Raw genomic sequence first — 18,981 nt, forward strand, 5'->3', positions numbered from 1 at the left:
CCACCCTCTCTACATCCAGAGTCCAGAAGCCAAACCACTGCACTCTTCTTCAACAAGTTCAGGACCTCTAATGGACTGCCCACTCTTCCAAAATTTGGTCTCAGACCCTACTTTTTTTTTTTAGTTTAATGATTTTTTTTAACATCTTTACTGGAGTATAATTGCTTTACAATGGTGTGTTAGTTTCTGCTTTATAACAAAGTGAATCAGCTATACATATACATATGTTCCCATATCTCTTCCCTCTTGCATCTCCCTCCCTCCCACCCTCCCTATCCCACCCCTGTAAGTGGTCACAAAGCACCAAGCTGATCTCCCTGTGCTACGCGGCTGCTTCCCAATAGCTATCTATTTTACATTTTGTAGTATATATATATATCCATGCCACTCTCTCACTTCATCCCAGCTTATGCATCTCTCTCCCCAAGTCCTCAAGTCCATTCTCTACATCTGCATCTTTATTCCTGTCTTGCCCCCAGGTTCTTCAGAACCTTTTTTTTTTTTAGATTCCATATATATGTGTTAGCATATGGTATTTGTTTTTCTCTTTCTGACTTACTTCACTCTGTATGACAGACTCTAGGTCCATCCACCTCACTACAAATAACTCAATTTTGTTTCTTTTTATGGCTGAGTAATATTCCATTGTATATATGTGCCACATCTTCTTTACCCATTCATCTGTCGATGGACGCTTAGCTTGCTTCCATGTCCTGGCTATTGTACATAGAGTTGCAATGAACATTGTGGTACATGACTCTTTGAGTTATGGTTTTCTCAGGGTATATGCCCAGTAGTGGGATTGCTGGGTCATATGGTAGTTCTATTTTTAGTTTTTTAAGGAACCTCCATACTGTTCTCCATAGTGGCTGTATCAATTTACATTCCCATCAACAGTGCAAGAGGGTTCCCTTTTCTCCACACACTCTCCAGCATTTATTGTTTGTAGATTTTTTTTTTAAAGAAGATGTTGGGGGTAGGAGTTTATTAATTTATTGATTAATTTTTGCTGTGTTGGGTCTTCGTTTCTGTGCGAGGGCTTTCTCTAGTTGTGGCAAGTGGGGGCCACTCTTCATTGTAGTGCATGGGCCTCTCACTATCATGGCCTCTCTTGTTGCGGAGCACAGACTCCAGATGCTCAGGCTCAGTAGCTGTGGGCTCATGGGCCTAGTTGCTCCGTGGCATGTGGGATCCTCCCAGACCAGGGCTCAAACCCGTGTCCGGTGCATTAGCAGGCAGATGCACAACCACAGCGCCACCAGGGAAGCCCTATAGATTTTTTGATGATGGCCATTCTGACCAGTGTGAGGTGATACCTCATCATAGTTTTGATTTGCATTTCTCTAATGACTAGTGATGTTGAGCATGCTTTCATATGTTTCTTGGCAATCTGTATATCTTCTTTGGAGAAATGTCTATTTAGGTCTTCTGCCCATTTTGGGATTGGGTTGTTTTTTTGATATTGAGATGCATGAGCTGCTTGTAAATTATGGAGATTAATCCTTTGTCAGTTGCTTCATTTGCAGATATTTTCTCCCATTCTGAGGGTTGTCTTTTCATCTTGTTTATGGTTTCCTTTGCTGTGCAAAAGCTTTTAAGTTTCATTAGGTCCCATTTGTTTATTTTTGTTTTTATTTCCATTTCTCTAGGAGGTGGGTCAAAAAGGATCTTGCTGTGATTTATGTCATAGAGGGTTCTGCCTATGTTTTCCTCTAAGAGTTTTACAGTGTCTGGCCTTACATTTAGGTCTTTAATCCATTTTGAGTTTATTTTCATGTATGGTGTTAGGGAGTATTCTAACTTCATTCTTTTACATGTAGCTGTCCAGTTTTCCCAGCACCACTTATTGAAGAGGCTGTCTTTTCTCCATTGTACTTGCCTCCTTTGTCATAAATTAGGTGTCCATATGTGCATGGGTTTATCTCTGGGCATTCTATCCTGTACCATTGATCTATATTTCTGTTTTTGTACCAGTACCATACTGTCTTGATTACTGTACCTTTGTAGTATAGTCTGAAGTCTGGGAGCCTGATTCCTCCAGCTCTGTTTTTCTTTCTCAAGATTGCTTTGGCTACTCGGGGTCTTTTGCGTTTCCATACAAATTGTGAAATTTTTTGTTCTAGTTCTGTGAAAACTGCCATTGGTAGTTTGATAGGGATTGTACTGAATCTGTAGATTGCTTTGGGTAGTATAGTCATTTTCACAATGTTGATTCTTCCAATCCAAGAACATGGTATATCTCTCCATTTGTTTGTATCATCCTTACAGATCCTACATTGAAAAGGTGCTCACCCTGTGTCTCATTCCCTCAAGCTCTGGATATTGAGCAAATGGATATGCTAGTTAACATAATGCAATTCATTTGTTAGCCCTTATAGATTACCACTCAACATTATAATCCTGGAAATACAATACATAATGCAGAGAAGTAAATTACTGAGGTTGGAATTTGGTACTCTAAGACATTCAAGTTAAGTACAGAAGTACTTTAGAATAGAGACACTTTATTTTAAATAACAGTAATGAGGAGAAAGAGAAGGATGATAACAAAAATGACAATATCTCTACTATTTGCTCTAATTGCATATAAACTCGTGATCCACATGGCATTTAAATGACTCGTCAATATCAGAAATAATGTAAATGCATAATCTTAGGTATTTTACTTACCTTCCTTCAATCTATTACTTAGAAGACCCAAAAACTAAAAGAAAAAAATTAAATTGTGGAGAATGATCCTGTTAAAAGATATTCAGTATTAAATATATCACAGAGGAGGGAGTTCTTCAAGACAGTAAATACATACTGTTACAGAACTTAAAATCATATACTTGTTGAACAAAGCATTTCATAAACTTTTATTCTAGTTCTTTTTTTTTTTTTTTTTTTTTTTTTTTTTTTTTTTTTTTTTTTCCGTATGCGGGCCTCTCACTGTTGTGGCCTCTCCCATTGCGGAGCACAGGCTCCGGACGCGCAGGCCCAGCGGCCATGGCTCACGGGCTCAGTCGCTCCGCGACATGTGGGATCTTCCCGGACCAGGGCACGAATCCGTGTCTCCTGCATCGGCAGGCGGATTCTCAACCGCTGCGCCACCAGGGAAGCCCTATTCTAGTTCTTAAAATGCACTTGTAGCTATTCTATAAAGTTTCATTTTCAACTAAATAATAATAGCTCTCCATTGTCTATCAGAAGACATCTGAGCTCTTTCTTCTAACATTCTAGACCTATTAGCTGCTTCTATCAAACTTATCCACCACCTCTCTCTAACATATACAGTTCTCCTCACATCAGAGCAGTGCCTGTTTCTTGCATATACCTCTCATTAAAAATGCATCCAGTGATGAATCTTTACAGAAACTCTTCCCAGATCTTTGGTCCTGAGCTGTATGAGCACAGGGTGAGTGAGACTCCAGGAAACCCAGCTGAGAACAGTTACTGGGAGACCGGAGAACTGAGCTGAGCAGAAAGTCAGAGGTTGCACAAAAATTTACTTTTGGTAGGCAACTAACATTCTATGCCATTTCTACTTCTTTGCTTACCAAATATTGAGTCCCCACTACGTGCCATGTACTATTCTAGATGTTAGGAATATAGCAGCAAACAAATCAACTAGGTCCTTACCCTTATGGTAAGAAAGCAAGGAAAATGGCGAGGGTTGAGAGAGGCAGCAGGAATAGTGAGGGAGAGTTAATTGTCACTTGTTGAGGTCCAAAGGCAAGAAAGGGTATGACTCTAAGAAACTAATGTGATCCTTTTGGAATTTATTACTAAAACCTCTTCTCATTTCACTTCACCTTCTCTAGTTGATCTTATCTATTCTAGATAAGATCTATTTGATCTTATCTCCTCACTGGAACCTGAAGTCAGTGTAGTAAATAAGATAATTAAGAGAAGTTGTGGTGAAGTAAAATGAGAAACTGTATTAGTTATAAATTACAAATGGAACAAAATATAAAACTGTAAACCAAAACATACCAAAAGATAAAAAAGATGTGGTATATATACATATAAACATACACACACGCGCACGCGCACACACACACACACACACACACACACACACACATATACACACAATGGAATACTACTTGGCCATAAAAAAGAATGAAAATTTGCCATGTGCAGCAACACGAATAGACTTGGAGGGCATTATTCGAAGTCAAATAAGTCAGACAGAAAAAGACAAATACTATACGATATCACTTATAGGTGGACTCTAAAAAATACAACAAAATAGTGAATATATCAAAAAAGCAGCAGACTCACAGATATAGAGAACAAACCAGGGGTTGCCAATTGAGGGGAGGGGTAACATAGGGATGGGGGAGTGGGAAGTACAAATTATTGAGTATAAGATAGGCTACAAGGATGTATTGTACAACACAGGGAATATAGCCAATATTTTATAATAACTGTAAATGCAATGTAACCTTTAAAATTGTATAAAAATAATTAATTTTTTAATTAAAAATAAAAACTATGTTTTCTAACAAACAAATAAATAAGAATTAAAAAAACATATACCAAAGGAAACCTTATGAAAATATTTTTTTTCCAAAATCAAGACAGAAAAAGACTTCGTTAAGTATGAAATAAAACCCAAAAGGCATTTTTAAAAGTCAATGATTTGATTAATAAAATTCAAAACTTCTGCATGGCAAGGATGATCATAAGCAAAGTCAAAAGACAAATGAAAACTTAAGGGAAAATATCTACAACTAATATCACAGATAAAATTTCCCTAAAATATAAAGTGCCTATAAATCAATGTGGAAAAGATCACTACTCCAACAGAAAAATGGGCTAAAGGAAACACAAATGGTTATTTAAAATATGAAAAAATGCTTTACCTCACTCATAAGAAAAAATGCTCATTTAAAGAACAATACACCATATTTAAAGAACAATACACCATTATCTGTTTGGAAAGATGGGAAATTTAATAACACACAAGCCAGTGAAGCTGGGAGCAAACAGGGACTTAGTCTTCAGAGACCTACTAGACTCCTAAAAGCACATCACTCAACCATTCCTAGGGCATGGCCTTTATCTTCATGGTCCAGAACAGCTGTGATCCAGTTATTTCAGATCCAAGAAACATATCTATACTTCCCTTTTAGGGAGACTTCCCAGAAGTACCACACAACATTTCTGCTTACATCTCAAGTATCAAATTATTAGTCAAAGGGCCACACCTAACTGCCAAGGAGTCTGGGAGCCTTTTAGTTTGATTGCAATAGGAGTAGCTAAATATCACAATTTGAGAAACAGAAAATGGATTTTTGACAGTCAACTCACATTCTCTGACATGTCTACTTTTTGCTGACCAAATATTCATACACACTAATTCTCAAGTCTCATCTAGATATTGCATCCAGGTCATAGTTCGGGAATTCTGGGAAATGTGTACCTCCCATTTGGACTGGATGGCTCTCCAGGGTCCAGCAATCTAAGAACTTAAAGAGAAGTTAACTGCTCCCGATTTACCCAATATACAAAGGTAAAAATAGGAGCAAGATAACCACGTTAAAACTGCCATTAAGAAAAGGGGAGAGAGGAAAACCTGCAGTGGTCACTGGTCTATAGAAATACAGAATTACATGGGGCAAAAACAGAGACTTCCTTTCCCGGCAGTATCGGGGGCTTTCAGTTCTGCTTTCATGGAAACTCCTTCTGGGCCCTCTAATTTTGCTCTTTAGGAGTTTCTTTCTTGCCCATGGCCTCATCCTCAGTAGGCATTAGGGAACACCAGGGAGCTACTGACATTTCTTAGCTCTTCCTGTTAGTGGCACAGTTTTCTTCAGAAAAAAAATGTATTTCTCCCTCTCTGTCTCCATGCCCTTTTCCTTACTTCCTCTTCTGAACTGTCCTTGATGTAAGAGGAAAGAAAATGCTGCGGTACCTTTTTTTCATCATTCCAGTTATTATTTAACTTTTAATATCTTTGCTTCTTACAGGAAAGAGAGCATCAACTCAAACTTCCCAATACAATTTCTGTCAACCTCAAAAAAGTTTTTTACATTTAATTCAAAAGCATTTGTTGAACACCTACCATGTATGATGCACTAAGGATCCCAGGTTTGAGATCCTGGTCCCTATCTTGGCATGCTGGTTACAAGTTATACACAACTGGCAGCACTCATCAAACTGTATGCTTAAGATCTGCTCATTTTACTGTATATAAAAGATACCTCGATAGAAACGTAGGCTATTCAAGGAAAGATTAAAAAAATGTTTAGTTTACTATACCTGGCATAATAATTTCAAGCAAGTTAAATTTATGATGTGAATTTGACTACTCTATGTGCTATTGTGTATAGAGCCCTGGATACTGGATAAAGTAGATGGGCCCTCTTATGGAACTTGAAATGTTAATATTTTGTAGTGTTGCAAACGTCCATTATACCATTTCATTCGTTGTATAAATTACTTTTAAATATGGCATGTATCAGTAATAACATCATATGCTTTTAGTTAGCAGACATGGGTTCAAATCCAAGTTTTCTCTGTGATCTGGGGAAAACGACCCAAGCCTCTGTTTCATGTGTAAAATGGAGATAACATCCTACTTCACAGCATCGTTGTAGTAACTAAATGAAAAAAGTGCCAAGTCAGAGTAAACATTCCCTTTCCCACAACATCTCCTCCCAACATCTTTTGTCATCTTTCGGCCTTGATACATTACCAATTATGACTAACACAGAGAAAAATACTGGCCCTTTACAATGACTCATGGTATAAAAGTTTACAATTCTCAAAGCATTTTACACTTAACACATATAATCATATAACTCACCCATTCATTCTTATTGAACATCTACTATGTCAGTACCTGTGCTAGCCTCTAAAAATACAGTCCTGTGTTTATGGAGCTTGCATTCTAAAGGTGAGATAAATTTATATACATATAGAAAACCAGGTGGGTAAAGGTTTTTTGAAGAAAAGACAGACAAGGTTAAAGGAGAGAATGGGCTGAAGAAGACATACAGATGGCCAACAGGCACATGAAAAGATATTCAACATCACTAATCATCAGGGAAATACAAATCAAAACCACAATGAGGTATCACCTCACACCAGTCAGAATGGCTATCATCAAAAAGTCTATAAATAATAAATGCTGGAGAGGGTGTGACGAAAAGGGAAGCCTCCTACACTGTTGAGGGGAATGTAAATTGGTGCAGCTGCTATGGAGAACAGTACGGAGAGTCCTTAAAAAATAAAAACAGAGCTACCATATGATCCAGCACTCTCACTCCTGAGCATATATCTGGAAAAGATGAAAACTCTAATTCAAAAAGATACATGCACCCCAATGTTCACAGCAGCACTATTTACACTAGCCAAGACATGGAAGCAACCTAAATGTCCACTGGCAGATGAATGGATAAAGCAGATGCAGTATATATATATATATACAATGGAATATTACTCAGCCATAAAAAAGAATGAAATTTTGCCATTTGCAGCAACATGGATAGACCTAGAGATTATCATACTAAGTAAGTCAGACAGAGAAAGACAACTATCATATATCATTTACATGTGAAATCTAAAAAGTTGATACAAATGAACTTATTTACAAAACAGAAAAAGACTCACAGACTTCAAAAACAAACTTACGGTTGCCAAAGGGGAAAGGTGGTGGGATGAGAGATAAATGAGGAGTTTGGGGTTAACATATACACACTACTATATATGAAAAAGATAAACAAGGATCTACTGTATAGCACAGAGAAACTATATGCAGTATCTTGTTATAACCTATAATGGAAATGAATTCAAAAAATATATATATGTATACTGAATCACTTTGCTATATAACTGAAACTAACACAATATTGTAAATCAACTATACTTGAATTTTTAAAAAATAAAATTTAAAAAGAAAGGAGATATAAGACTGGTGTAGGGTTTGCTGTTTTACATAAGGATCAGAGAAGCCATCTCTATCAAGATGGCATTTGGGCAGAGAATAGAATAAAGCCATGCATATGGATATCTGGGAAAAAGAGTTCCAGGAGAGAAAACAGCTAACTCAGACTCCAAAGTGAGAACATGCCTGGCCTTTTTGAAGGACAAGAGATCAAAACAGCAAGAGTGCAAGTGAACATGGATGAAGAATCCTAGGCGAGGAAGAGATCAAAGGCACATAAAACCAGATTACAGTTTTGTAGGTCATAGAAAGGATGTGGGCATTTTACCCTCAGTGAAACAGGAAACCACTGGAAAGTTTTGATCAGGGTGTGAGGAGATCTTACTTTTAAAAGGATGTGGAAAAGACTTTAACGCATATGGGAAAGCAAGAGGACTACTGCAAGTCTAGGACAGTATTCTCAAATCTGAGTTGTATCCGTAACCTACAGGACTTTCTAAAACAGACTGATCACACAAAAAGTTCAAAAATGTTCACAGCAGCTTTATTCATAACAGCTAAAAACTGGGAACAACTCAAATGTCCTCTACGTACATCCATACCGTGGACTAATCAGCAATAAAAAGGAATAAACTGGATAAATAAACACACAACCTCAATTGATCTACAGAGAATTATGGTGAGTTAAAAAACCCAATCCCAAAAGGTTACTTCCTGTATGATTCCATTTATATAACTTTTTAAAAATTAATTTATTTTTGGCTGTGTTGGGTCTTCCCTGCTGCGCACCAGCCCTCTCTAGTTGCGGTGAGCAGGGTCCACTCCTCATTGCGGTGCACAAGCCTCTCATTGCGGTGGTCTCTCCCGTTGCAGAGCATGGGCCCCAGGCATGCGGACTTCAGCAGTCGTGGCTCCTGGGCTCCAGAGCACAGGCTCAGCAGCTGTGGCACACGAGGCCCAGCTGCTCCACAGCACACAGGATCCTCCCGGACCAGGGATCAAACCCGCGTCCCCTACATTGGCAGGCGGACTCTCAACCACTGAGCCACGAGGGAAGCCCTATATAACTTTCTTGAAATGAGAAAATCATAGATGGACAACAGATTACTAGCTGCCAGGGGTTAGCCACAGGGATAGGGTGTGAGGGAAGAAGGTTGGCTATTAAAAGGGCAACCTGAGGGATCCTTGAGGTGATGGAAAAGTTCTGACTGTATCAAGGTCAATATCCTGATATTGTATACAGACTTACAAGATGTTACCATTGGAGGAGACTAGGTAAAGTTTACAGGGATCTTTCTGTATGGGTTCTTACACTGCATTCAACTCTACAACTAACTCAAAACAAGTTTAATTCAAAATAATGGTTGAAGCAATTAAATCACACAGACCATTGGGGCTCATCCCCAGTTTCTGATTCAGGAAGACCTCAACGCATGCATTGCTAACAAGCTTCTAGGTGATGCTAGTCTGTGATCAGCTACGACAGCCACTGGTTTAGCAAATAACACATTGGGGCAAATATTATTCCTATTCTGTGGAAGAAACTCAAGCCTATAGAGTAAGTGACTTCTTACCAAGGGTAGTAGGAACTAAGCGGCAGGACTGGGATTCAAATCAGGCCCTATCAGCTCAGTGTTTGCCTAAGCAAAATCAAGGTCAGAAATAATCTTATTTGTAAAGACTCTCTAGTGCCTATGAGACTCTCAAGAGACCAATGCTTGCTAAACTGGACTGCACTGCCTTGAAATCTAAAATTCAATACAATGTAGGAGCTTAGGTATAAACACTTCAGAGATACAGACATTAAAATGGTACTAGTCTCAGCTCTTATCCTATGCCTTGAACAAATGCTTAAACTCTGTTCCTTGGCTTTCTCAGATGTGAGAACAAGGAACTGGTCCCTTTCCACTTAATTCTGGATTTCTTTCTTTAAAATCTTCTGGGGTTTTATAAACAGCTACAAGTTAGCTCCTGAAAGAAAACAAAAGTTACATTTCCTATCCATGTTAGTATTTTATCAAAGTGGACACTTGCCATAGCTTTATTTCAATTTCTGGAAACCCTAAGTGAAAAAGAAAAATGTACACCAAAATACTAACTAAACAAAAATTCACTGACAACACATTTAGTAGAAAGGATGAGGGTGTGGGGGGAAAAGGCCACAATCTTAAGCAATTCTATGGGGATTTAAAAGCTGCTCAGAGCTTTTAGCAAAATCATACGTGCCCGGATTCACAGAAATGTTAAAGCAATTACATTAAGTGCATACCAAAAACGGTTTCCCTGCAGTTAGCTCTCTGGAATTCCACTTTAAAACCCCCTTATGCAATAAGTCTCGACAATAGACTTGTCTCCTTGTCTCCTAGGCAAAGGTAACAAAACTTGAGGAAACAGTCTTAAATAGTTAGGAGAGTTTTACATTAGAACTAAGAAATTTCTGGTAATGATAGCTCCAGTTACCGGAGATTACATTCATGATCATTCTCTAACACCGGAGATAGAAACATTCAATCCAATGGGCACCTCCCAAACCATGTCATACCTTGTTTCAGGCCTACTTTCCTATAATTAATTACAATTCCCCCAAACTAAGTAAATAGATCTATTTTGTTAGAATTACAAAAAAAGTTAAGTTTAAAAAGGTGGGGGGGGGGGCTTCAAATACAGATAAAGGTCCTAGGAAACCAGGATGCAGAACTGGAAACTAGTTCCATTAAATGCCTTTTCTTCTATCAGAAAATAGTTAAGTGTTACTATTCTGTGTAGCTCACTATGGGCTCTTGCCCAGCCACCTCTAGCTTCCTAACAGTACTGAGGGAAATCTTAGACTCACGTTTAACTCACAAATCAGACACACAACTCACCAATGCCATTCCCATTCCCTACTAACACAGCCAAAAAACCCTATTTCTTTTAATCAGAATGTTACTCCAATGCAGTACAGGAAGTAAGGACTCAGGTTTGTCACAGAGAGCTGTCTCTACTTTTACTACTTCAGAACATCTCAGAAGGAGTTATTAATTCACTGCAAAGGGAAACTGGAATCCATTTGTTAAGTGAATGGACAGGAATTAACTTGGAAATTTTCTTATTTTTTTAAAGTAACATCTAGGTACATACATAGATTCCCTGTTTTGAAAAAGTACCAAAAGGCTAAATTTTTACCTAACAGTCCTATCATGTTCAATTCAAGAAGGACTCAAGACATAACATTGTTAAAAAACATTTATTTTAATACAGTCTATCATAAATAAGTCAGTAGAGGTTCCACTCTGCCACAGACGCATCTGAGAAGTAAGAGCCCTGTGCCATCCAACTGGTGAACGTCTGAACGATGTCCCATCTCTTATCCCAGCCAGAGTGCACACCTTCCATGTTGTTCCTCTGCATTGATTGCTTCCAAAACCAGATGACCAAATAGTCCTTTATCCCCAAAGTAAGCTAAAATGTTTGTGAAGAGGAAAAATAAATTAAACCCCAAAGCAAAAACTTCTTGAACATAGCTTAAGAATTAGAAGATTTTATACATTTATGTTTGTGTTTACTCATCTATCAAATTCAGCTAGCAGAAGGATCCATCTCATTGAGCAAAAAAAATATAGAGACCTATTTAAAGAAATATAGTTTTATTACTTTTTATGATGAACCCAGAAAATAAAGTTGTATCATTATTAGATCCAGAAGGAGACAAGAGGTGTTTTACTTCTAAGTCCTGTTGATTAAAAATGTAGTTTCTAGTAGTATGTCAACTTAAATAAAATTGCATTACAAAATGACAATCTGAGCATTCTGTTAATTTTTAGAAATTATTTTCCCTCTGCATATAAAACAAACCAACATGCGTCTATTCCCAGTTTTCAAAAGTGTGTTAAAATCTCACAATAAATCCCAAGTATTTTTGCATACAGTTAATATATGAAAACAAATTATTCATTTATCAAAGTATCTTCCTCATTGGTAATGAGCATCTAAGATAAAGAGAAAAGAAAATCTTCCTTGGCTTTATAAAGATAATGGGAACAATCATTCTCTCAGTTACTTAATATTCATATATTTTGCCTAAATAATGTTTTACTAAGATGCTGCCCCTTATTCATTAAATTCTGCATTTTAAATAAGGCATTCATATCAACCAACCACATACAATGCACCATCCTGAGTGAAAGATGAGGACACTAAGACAAATGGGGACCTAATCCCAAGGAATCTAACAACTTAACAAGGAAAACAGACCAGTAAATCATGAACCATATTATCTCCACAAGTGTTATATAAATAAATTTATATATAAACAATAAACTTTTTATTGCTAAATAAGTTTTATATTAATAAAACATTTACATTACTGAAAAGTCTGGCAGATACAGGTCTATTCCTTTCAGGGTACAGACCAGGTAACCCAGGAAGACCTCTTTGTCAAGTCTCCCCAGTGCAAGCAGCACAATATATGAAATTCTGTAACAGGATAATTCTTACCAGCACTCCTCAATTCCTTCCTAAATCACAAATATCCCTGGAAAGAAATCAGAAAATGTCCCTAATGACAGAAAAGAATGATCATCAGCACCAGCAATGACAGGAGTACTGAGATGACAATAAGATGAAGAAATAAAAAGCAGGGGGGTGGCTGCTTCATCCAGTCTGCAACTTTGAAGGGTCAACTCTTGGTGGGATAACTGAAGCCAGTACAACAAAAGGGTACATCTAGCCCGCCTCTGGATCCTGGATCACCTGGGGCTCAAAAAACACTATTTCTCAGGATGCAGGTCTAGTCTAAAAACTGTACAGGAGGAAATGCTGTATCAGTTCCTGTTCCAAGACCACCAAGAGGTTAGGATCATTTAATTAAGTTAATTCAACATTTTTAAAGTGTTGCCAAAGTAGTTAGCAGCTACTTTAGGTACTTGCAGTACAACATAGAATGCAAATAAGCAGCAAGCATAATACAAAGCAAAGAATGACAGACACAAAAGACTACTACAGGAACACAAAAAATGGAGCAATTTCAGTTAGGTGAAGGGGGAAAAGATTTAGGGAAGAGGTGACATTTGAGATTGGGCTTTTCTAGACAAGTGAAAACTGAAAGGAAGAAGCATTCCAGGCTGAGGGAGAAAAAGCATACAAAGGCACGAAAAAATACAGTTTATTCTGGGATTAGCATGCAGTGTCATGTAGCTAGAGCATAGTTCTCACAGGAGAAAGAAGTGGGGTAAATGAGGTGACATAGAAAAGATTAAAAATTATTATTAATAGTTTACTGCTCAAACATTACTTGTCAAGCACTGTACTACTACAATATTCTTATTCAATCCTCATTGCAATCTTATAAAGTAGATAGTATGCCCAACTTATACAAGAGAAAACTTATCTTAGAAAGGTTAATGGCCTCTTGGGAAGAAGTATTTGATGGTAACTTTCAGGGCTTGGAAAATGTTCACACAGCTTGACCAGGTAGTCCCATCTCTGATAACATTTCCTAAGGTACTGTTTCCCTAAGGAAATAACTGGTCTGAGGTCAATCAGCTACTCAGTAGCAGATACATTACCTGAAACCCCATTTCACAAAAAAGAAAACTGATAGTTGAAAGACTAAAGGAGCTTGGTGGGGACCTTTGAAAGCAGTTTTAAGCTGTACCATAAAAGGTTAAAGAAAGAGAAAAGTGAAGAAAGGAGCACTGAGTGAAGACCATTTACTGAAGAATTTTATCAGGGAAAAGAGAGTAACAGCACAAATGGACACAAAGAGGGCACATATGGCAATAACCCTTAAGAAGGAAAAACCCCTGCTTTGAGAAAGGAGAGACTGGCAAGTCAGAGAAGATGGAGGAAATTCATATCAGATGGCACTGTGCTAAGTAACAGGTCATATTACCTAGGGAGGCCACATGACCCAGTGGAAAGTGCATAAGCCTTGGAGACAGACATACTCTACCACCTACCAACTATGATCGGCTCTGAAGGACTGAAGTGACAATTAGAGATACTGTACATAAAGCACTTAGAACAGTGGCTGACACACTGTAAATGACTATTAGTAACATGACTATTATTAATTCTGCTCATTCCAGAAAAGAGTGGCTTAGATTAGAAGTCTGAAGAAGCTGAAGACCTAGAAGAGCCAGGGAAAAGTCTGTTAGGACAATCAAGAAATGTCTTAAGACAGAGGGTAAAGCTGAAATCCCACAGCACCTGGGCAGGGGTCCTAGTCATCACAGTGCCAGTCCTTTCTACAGAGCAATCCTGCCTGTTCCAGATTCTGCCTTCACACATACACACGCACACGCATACATACGGCTTTCACAAGTATATAAATATACACATACATATGTCTGAGTATATGAATATATATACTCTGTGTATCTGTGTGCGTTGTGTGCATGGAAGTTTTCACAAGTGCTTACCCAACAACTACAAGGTTGTTTCAGAGAAAGGAATTTGACAATGCATTTTCAGAGTCAGAAATGTTCATACACTTTGACAAGGAAATAAATCAAAACCTATGCACATAAAAATGTTCGTTATATTGTTATTTGAAAAAATAAAAAACTGAAAAACCTAAGTGATCAACAACTAGAAAATATATGGGCTATCAACTCTAACATTGGGTGAAAAAACCAAAATTCTCTGTACTCTTGTTAGAATGACATAAAAGGCCATATTTATCTGAATAAGGATAAGACAGGAATACAGGTATTAAAAACAGTTCAGCTTTTAAAGTGGTAGGATAAGTTAGTTCTTTTCCTTTTAAAATATGTTTCATTATGGTTATAACACCAACACAGTATATGCTGGGCTGGCAAAAAAGTTCGTCTGGCTTTATCCATTCTTACGAAAAACCTGAACGAACTTTTTGGCCAACCCAATAAAAATTAGGAAGGGGAGGGAAAGTAGTTATCTGATAACGTAAGTTAGACTGGTCTGCAAACTGCTGCAGTTTTCCAACAGCCCAAAACTACACTTGACTGACAAAGCTCTGTTACAACATGTACCACTATTTCTCTTTTGCTTGCCGTGACTTAGTACTAATGTATGAACGTTTGCCCTGCAATGCTTATTTGTAAGAACGGTACCTCAAAACAGTTGGTTCAGGCATTCCAGGATCTGCACCCCTCTTAAATCCTGAGGGAGATGGGGAGGGAAGAAAGAGAAAGAGAATAAAAACTAATTAAAACCCTAGCAGACAAAAAATTTACAATCAAGACTTTTTCTTTTTAAATCAATCTAGGGTAGCTAGAATGATATCCAGATCTACCAGAATTACCTAGATTCACCTGCACAACAGAACAGTCTTGAATCTTCACTAGAGTATGTGATTATGTGCAGGACTAATCAGTAGGGAAGACAAACTACCTTATTCCTATAATACACACAATTAGCACAGCAGCCCTTAGCACACACTCTTTCATTATGAGTCATTACCCACAAAAAAGATATCACAGCAACCAAATCACACTGCATGAACTACAAAGAGCAGAGATTTTTTTTTAAACTATTTTAAAGAAACAATTGAACATATCTTATTTTATCCCCTATGAACCACTCTTTTGATAAAGCAGCCAAAGATCGGTGATAGAAAGAGGGAAAAAAATTTCAAGTTATTTTTAATTAAATCAACACTCATTACAAATAGCATTAAATAAAACTTTTACCTTTTAAAAATATATCAATTAACTAGACAACATATATACTAATTTGCTGAAATAACTGATTAAAATTAGACTTGGCATCAAGAACTGTGGAGTATGAAATTTTACCCCATTTTCAAGACAACAAACTGGCCCACCAGTTTCACAGATGCTGGTAGAAGATACAAGATTCCAAGTCAGAAACAAGGACAGGATTTCCCTGGTGGCGCAGTGGTTAGGAATCTGCCTGCCAACGCAGGGGACAAGGTTTCGATCCCTGGTCCAGGAAGATTCCACATGCCGTGGAGCAACTAAGCCCGTGCGCCACAACAAGAGAAGCCACGCCAATGAGAAGCCTGAGCACCACAACAAAGAGTGTAGCCCCCGCTGGCCGCAACTAGAGAAAGCCCGCACGCAGCCACGAAGACTCAACACAGCCATAAGTAAGTAAATAAATAAAAAAAATTTTTTTAAGTGTTAAGGGAGAAAGTTTAGTTATCAAGAAAAAAAAAAGAGAAAAGAAACAAGGACACTTTATTATGCCCAGCAACAGCTACAGTCAGAGTATTACCATTTAGGAGACGAACCCTGAGATTGGGGAACCAGAATCTTTCATAATGGTCGGTGAGCATGTCTCCCCTTTGCCCTGGAACTATTTTCCAAGGCTGTTCGCCCTACAAACATCCTTAAAGATATGGAACAAAGGGTGGTCACTGCCTCTGCTCACCAGATTTGTAGAAATTCAAGATACTATGGAGAATTGTCTTCCAACGGGTAACTGATTAAAATCTTTCTGTTGGTAACCGCCCAAACACATTGTTTATCATCATGTCACTATCTGTCTGATTTTATAGCACTATATTCCCACTATACTCCCTGAAGCCCTAAAAGGTATGTCTGAACCTAAATTACACAAGAAATTCAATCTGCAGTTGCAGCTTTTAGTGAGAGCTAAGGTGGAGAAGTAAAGCATGGGAACTAGGTTAGACTTGAAATTAAGTTTAGCTACAGTATAAGGAAAGACAATGATTAACAAGGAAGAAGCACAAAAAGATAGCCTTAACATCAATCTCCACCTGAGTTGGACACTAGGGTACCAAAAATCACCATAATGGTAGTCCTAGTAAAGAGAATATAGCTGGTGTGCACAAAAAAGAAAATGAGGTGGAAAAGGAAAGCATTTTCTACTCTTCCCACCAAAAACCCTGAGACACAGATTATAACAACCAACTACAGCTTTCTGGCAGTAGAAAAGGAATTTCAAAAAGGGGAGGAGGGAAAGGTACACGAAGACTTACAGAGCAACAAAGAAACCACAGGGACAAAGAAAGCAAGAGCAGACTAAAACAGAACCCGATATACACAACAATGGAAAAAGGAGATGGCACAAAGACGGGGAAGAATCAAAGCCCCATCCCCATCCCGTATCTTCCTTAGCTAAAAGGAGAGTTCCTCCCAGTGCTTGACGAGCCAAACTGGGCCTTTCTACCATTAAGTGAAAGCTGAGGTGGGGATGAGTTTGGAAGAAAGGGGAAAACAGCCTGTAAGAGCAGGGGGTCCCAGTTACTTGCCCTAACCTTCGATACCTATACAAACTCACTAAAATCTGTTGAAGTAATGCTTCTTTTAAAAATGCGTTCAGGGCTTCCCTGGTGGCGCAGTGCTTGAGAGTCCGCCTGCCGATGCAGGGGAACACGGGTTCGTGCCCCGGTCCGGGAACATCCCACATGCTGCGGAGCGGCTAGGCCCGCGAGCCATGGCCGCTGAGCCTGCGCGTCCGGAGCCTGTGCTTCGCAATGGGAAACGCCACAGCAGTGAGAGGCACGCGTACCGAAAAAAAAAAAAAAAAAAAAAAAAAAATTGTTCAAAAATCAGGGAGAAGGGACTCCCCCGGCAGTCCGCTGGTAAAGAATCCACCTTACAAGGCAGGGGACGCGCGTTCAATCCCTGGTCAGGGAACTAAGGTCCCACATGCCGCACGGCAACTAAACCCGCGTGCCACAACTACTGAGCTCGCTGGCCTCAAATTACAGAGCCCACAGGCTCTGGAACCCACGCGCCACAACTACAGAGCCCATGTGCCCTGGGAGCCCGCGCACCACAACTAGAGAAGAGAAAACCTGCATGCCACAACTAGAGAGAAGCCCGCGCACAGCAACAAGATCCCACATGCCACAACTATGACCCAACGCAGCCAAAAATAAATAAAATAAATAAATAATAAATCTTTTTTAAAAAGATTAAAATTCTCCAATTGGAGAATATTAGAAAATATATTTTAAAAATAAGGGCGGAAAAGGATCTGTTTAAGTTCTGCATACTTAAGTATTTCCAAGTTATCAGTTGGCTTGCAACTCATGGGGAAATGGGAGCCAAAGCTACCTAAAGAATGTCCAGCACAGTCAAACACTCTGTCAAGACTGAGTGTATGTACTTTATCTTACACCAAAAAAAAAAAAAAAAAAAAGCAAAAAAACAAGCAGCAGCACCTAGTTAAAATCATAGGATCCTGAAATATGAACCTGAGTTTTAGAAAATGTCAAACTGACAGAGCTGAGACTCTTTCCTTTCCACAATACTGCGTGAATAGGTCAGATTAAAATTAAAAGACTATCCAAGGCTAGAAACAGGATAAAGTCCCAATATGCAGCTCTAGGTGAAAATATTTGCCTGAGCACTTACAAATCTTTGCACTACAGCATAGTGGTGAAGACTATGGGCCTTGATGCCCCAATGCCTGAGTTCATACCTCCCCCACGTGACAGTTGTGTGGCCTTCAGCAAGGAACATAACTTTTCTACGCCTCGGTTTCCTCACCAGTAAACCCGTTACTCCTGGTGAGAACGCAGAGGCAACCAACAACTATTGTCTTAATCATGCCTCAAAGCAATGGCATACCCACGACGTTCACCGGCCTCTTTCCACTTAGGCCCACATGGAAAGGTGAGGATAAACGCCCTGAAAACCTTCCTAGTGCCAAAAAGTGAATTAGTTGTTTTCACATACGTCAGGTCGTCCTCTCTCAGAAAAGCAGGTCACCTCTACTTTACAGATGTAAAAACAGGACGGGAGACATTACGTGACTTGTTAAAGACACGACCCCGCGCGAAAAAAAAAAAAAGTAAAGGGCAGAACAAGAACTCGAGCTCAGCTTAGACCGACCCCACGCGACAAGACAGCCTCAAAGGGCATGCGCGGCGTAGTCGCGTTTCTCTCTCCCGCCCTAGACCAAAAATGGAGTCTCAGCCTCCGCACGCCCCTCCCCTCCCAACTCCTCCCCGGTTCTTCTCCCACTGACCCAGGTAAATCACGAGAGGAATAAAGCCCCAACGGATGGCAAACTGGCCTCCCTTGAAAAGCTGCTGCAGCCTCTGCTTGGCCTCTTTGCTCAGCTTCACCATGGCGACGGCCCGGGCAACACACTTAGGGAAACTGCAGCTACCGCGTCGGGAATCCGAAAAAGGAAGGAGATGCGCACGC

General features: G+C 39.0%; 1 protein-coding gene across 2 annotated transcripts; it reads right to left on the minus strand.

The window, feature by feature from the left end:
- Positions 1-11,083: 11,083 nt before the first annotated feature.
- On the minus strand, positions 11,084-18,981 carry TOMM7 (translocase of outer mitochondrial membrane 7). Of its 2 annotated transcripts, none has more exons than XM_059074197.2 (3): positions 18,800-18,981; positions 14,947-14,995; positions 11,084-13,368 (listed from the first exon to the last, which is right to left on the minus strand). In XM_059074197.2, exons 1-3 carry the CDS (start codon positions 18,900-18,902, stop codon positions 13,353-13,355), a joined length of 168 nt encoding a protein of 55 aa, XP_058930180.1. In that variant the 5' UTR covers positions 18,903-18,981; the 3' UTR covers positions 11,084-13,352. The 2 variants fall into 2 exon arrangements, with proteins under 2 accessions (XP_058930180.1, XP_058930179.1); XM_059074196.2 differs by having other exon boundaries at positions 11,084-11,317; positions 18,800-18,978.

Source organism: Kogia breviceps, chromosome 9, assembly GCF_026419965.1.
Source record: "Kogia breviceps isolate mKogBre1 chromosome 9, mKogBre1 haplotype 1, whole genome shotgun sequence".
NCBI lineage: Eukaryota > Metazoa > Chordata > Mammalia > Artiodactyla > Physeteridae > Kogia > Kogia breviceps.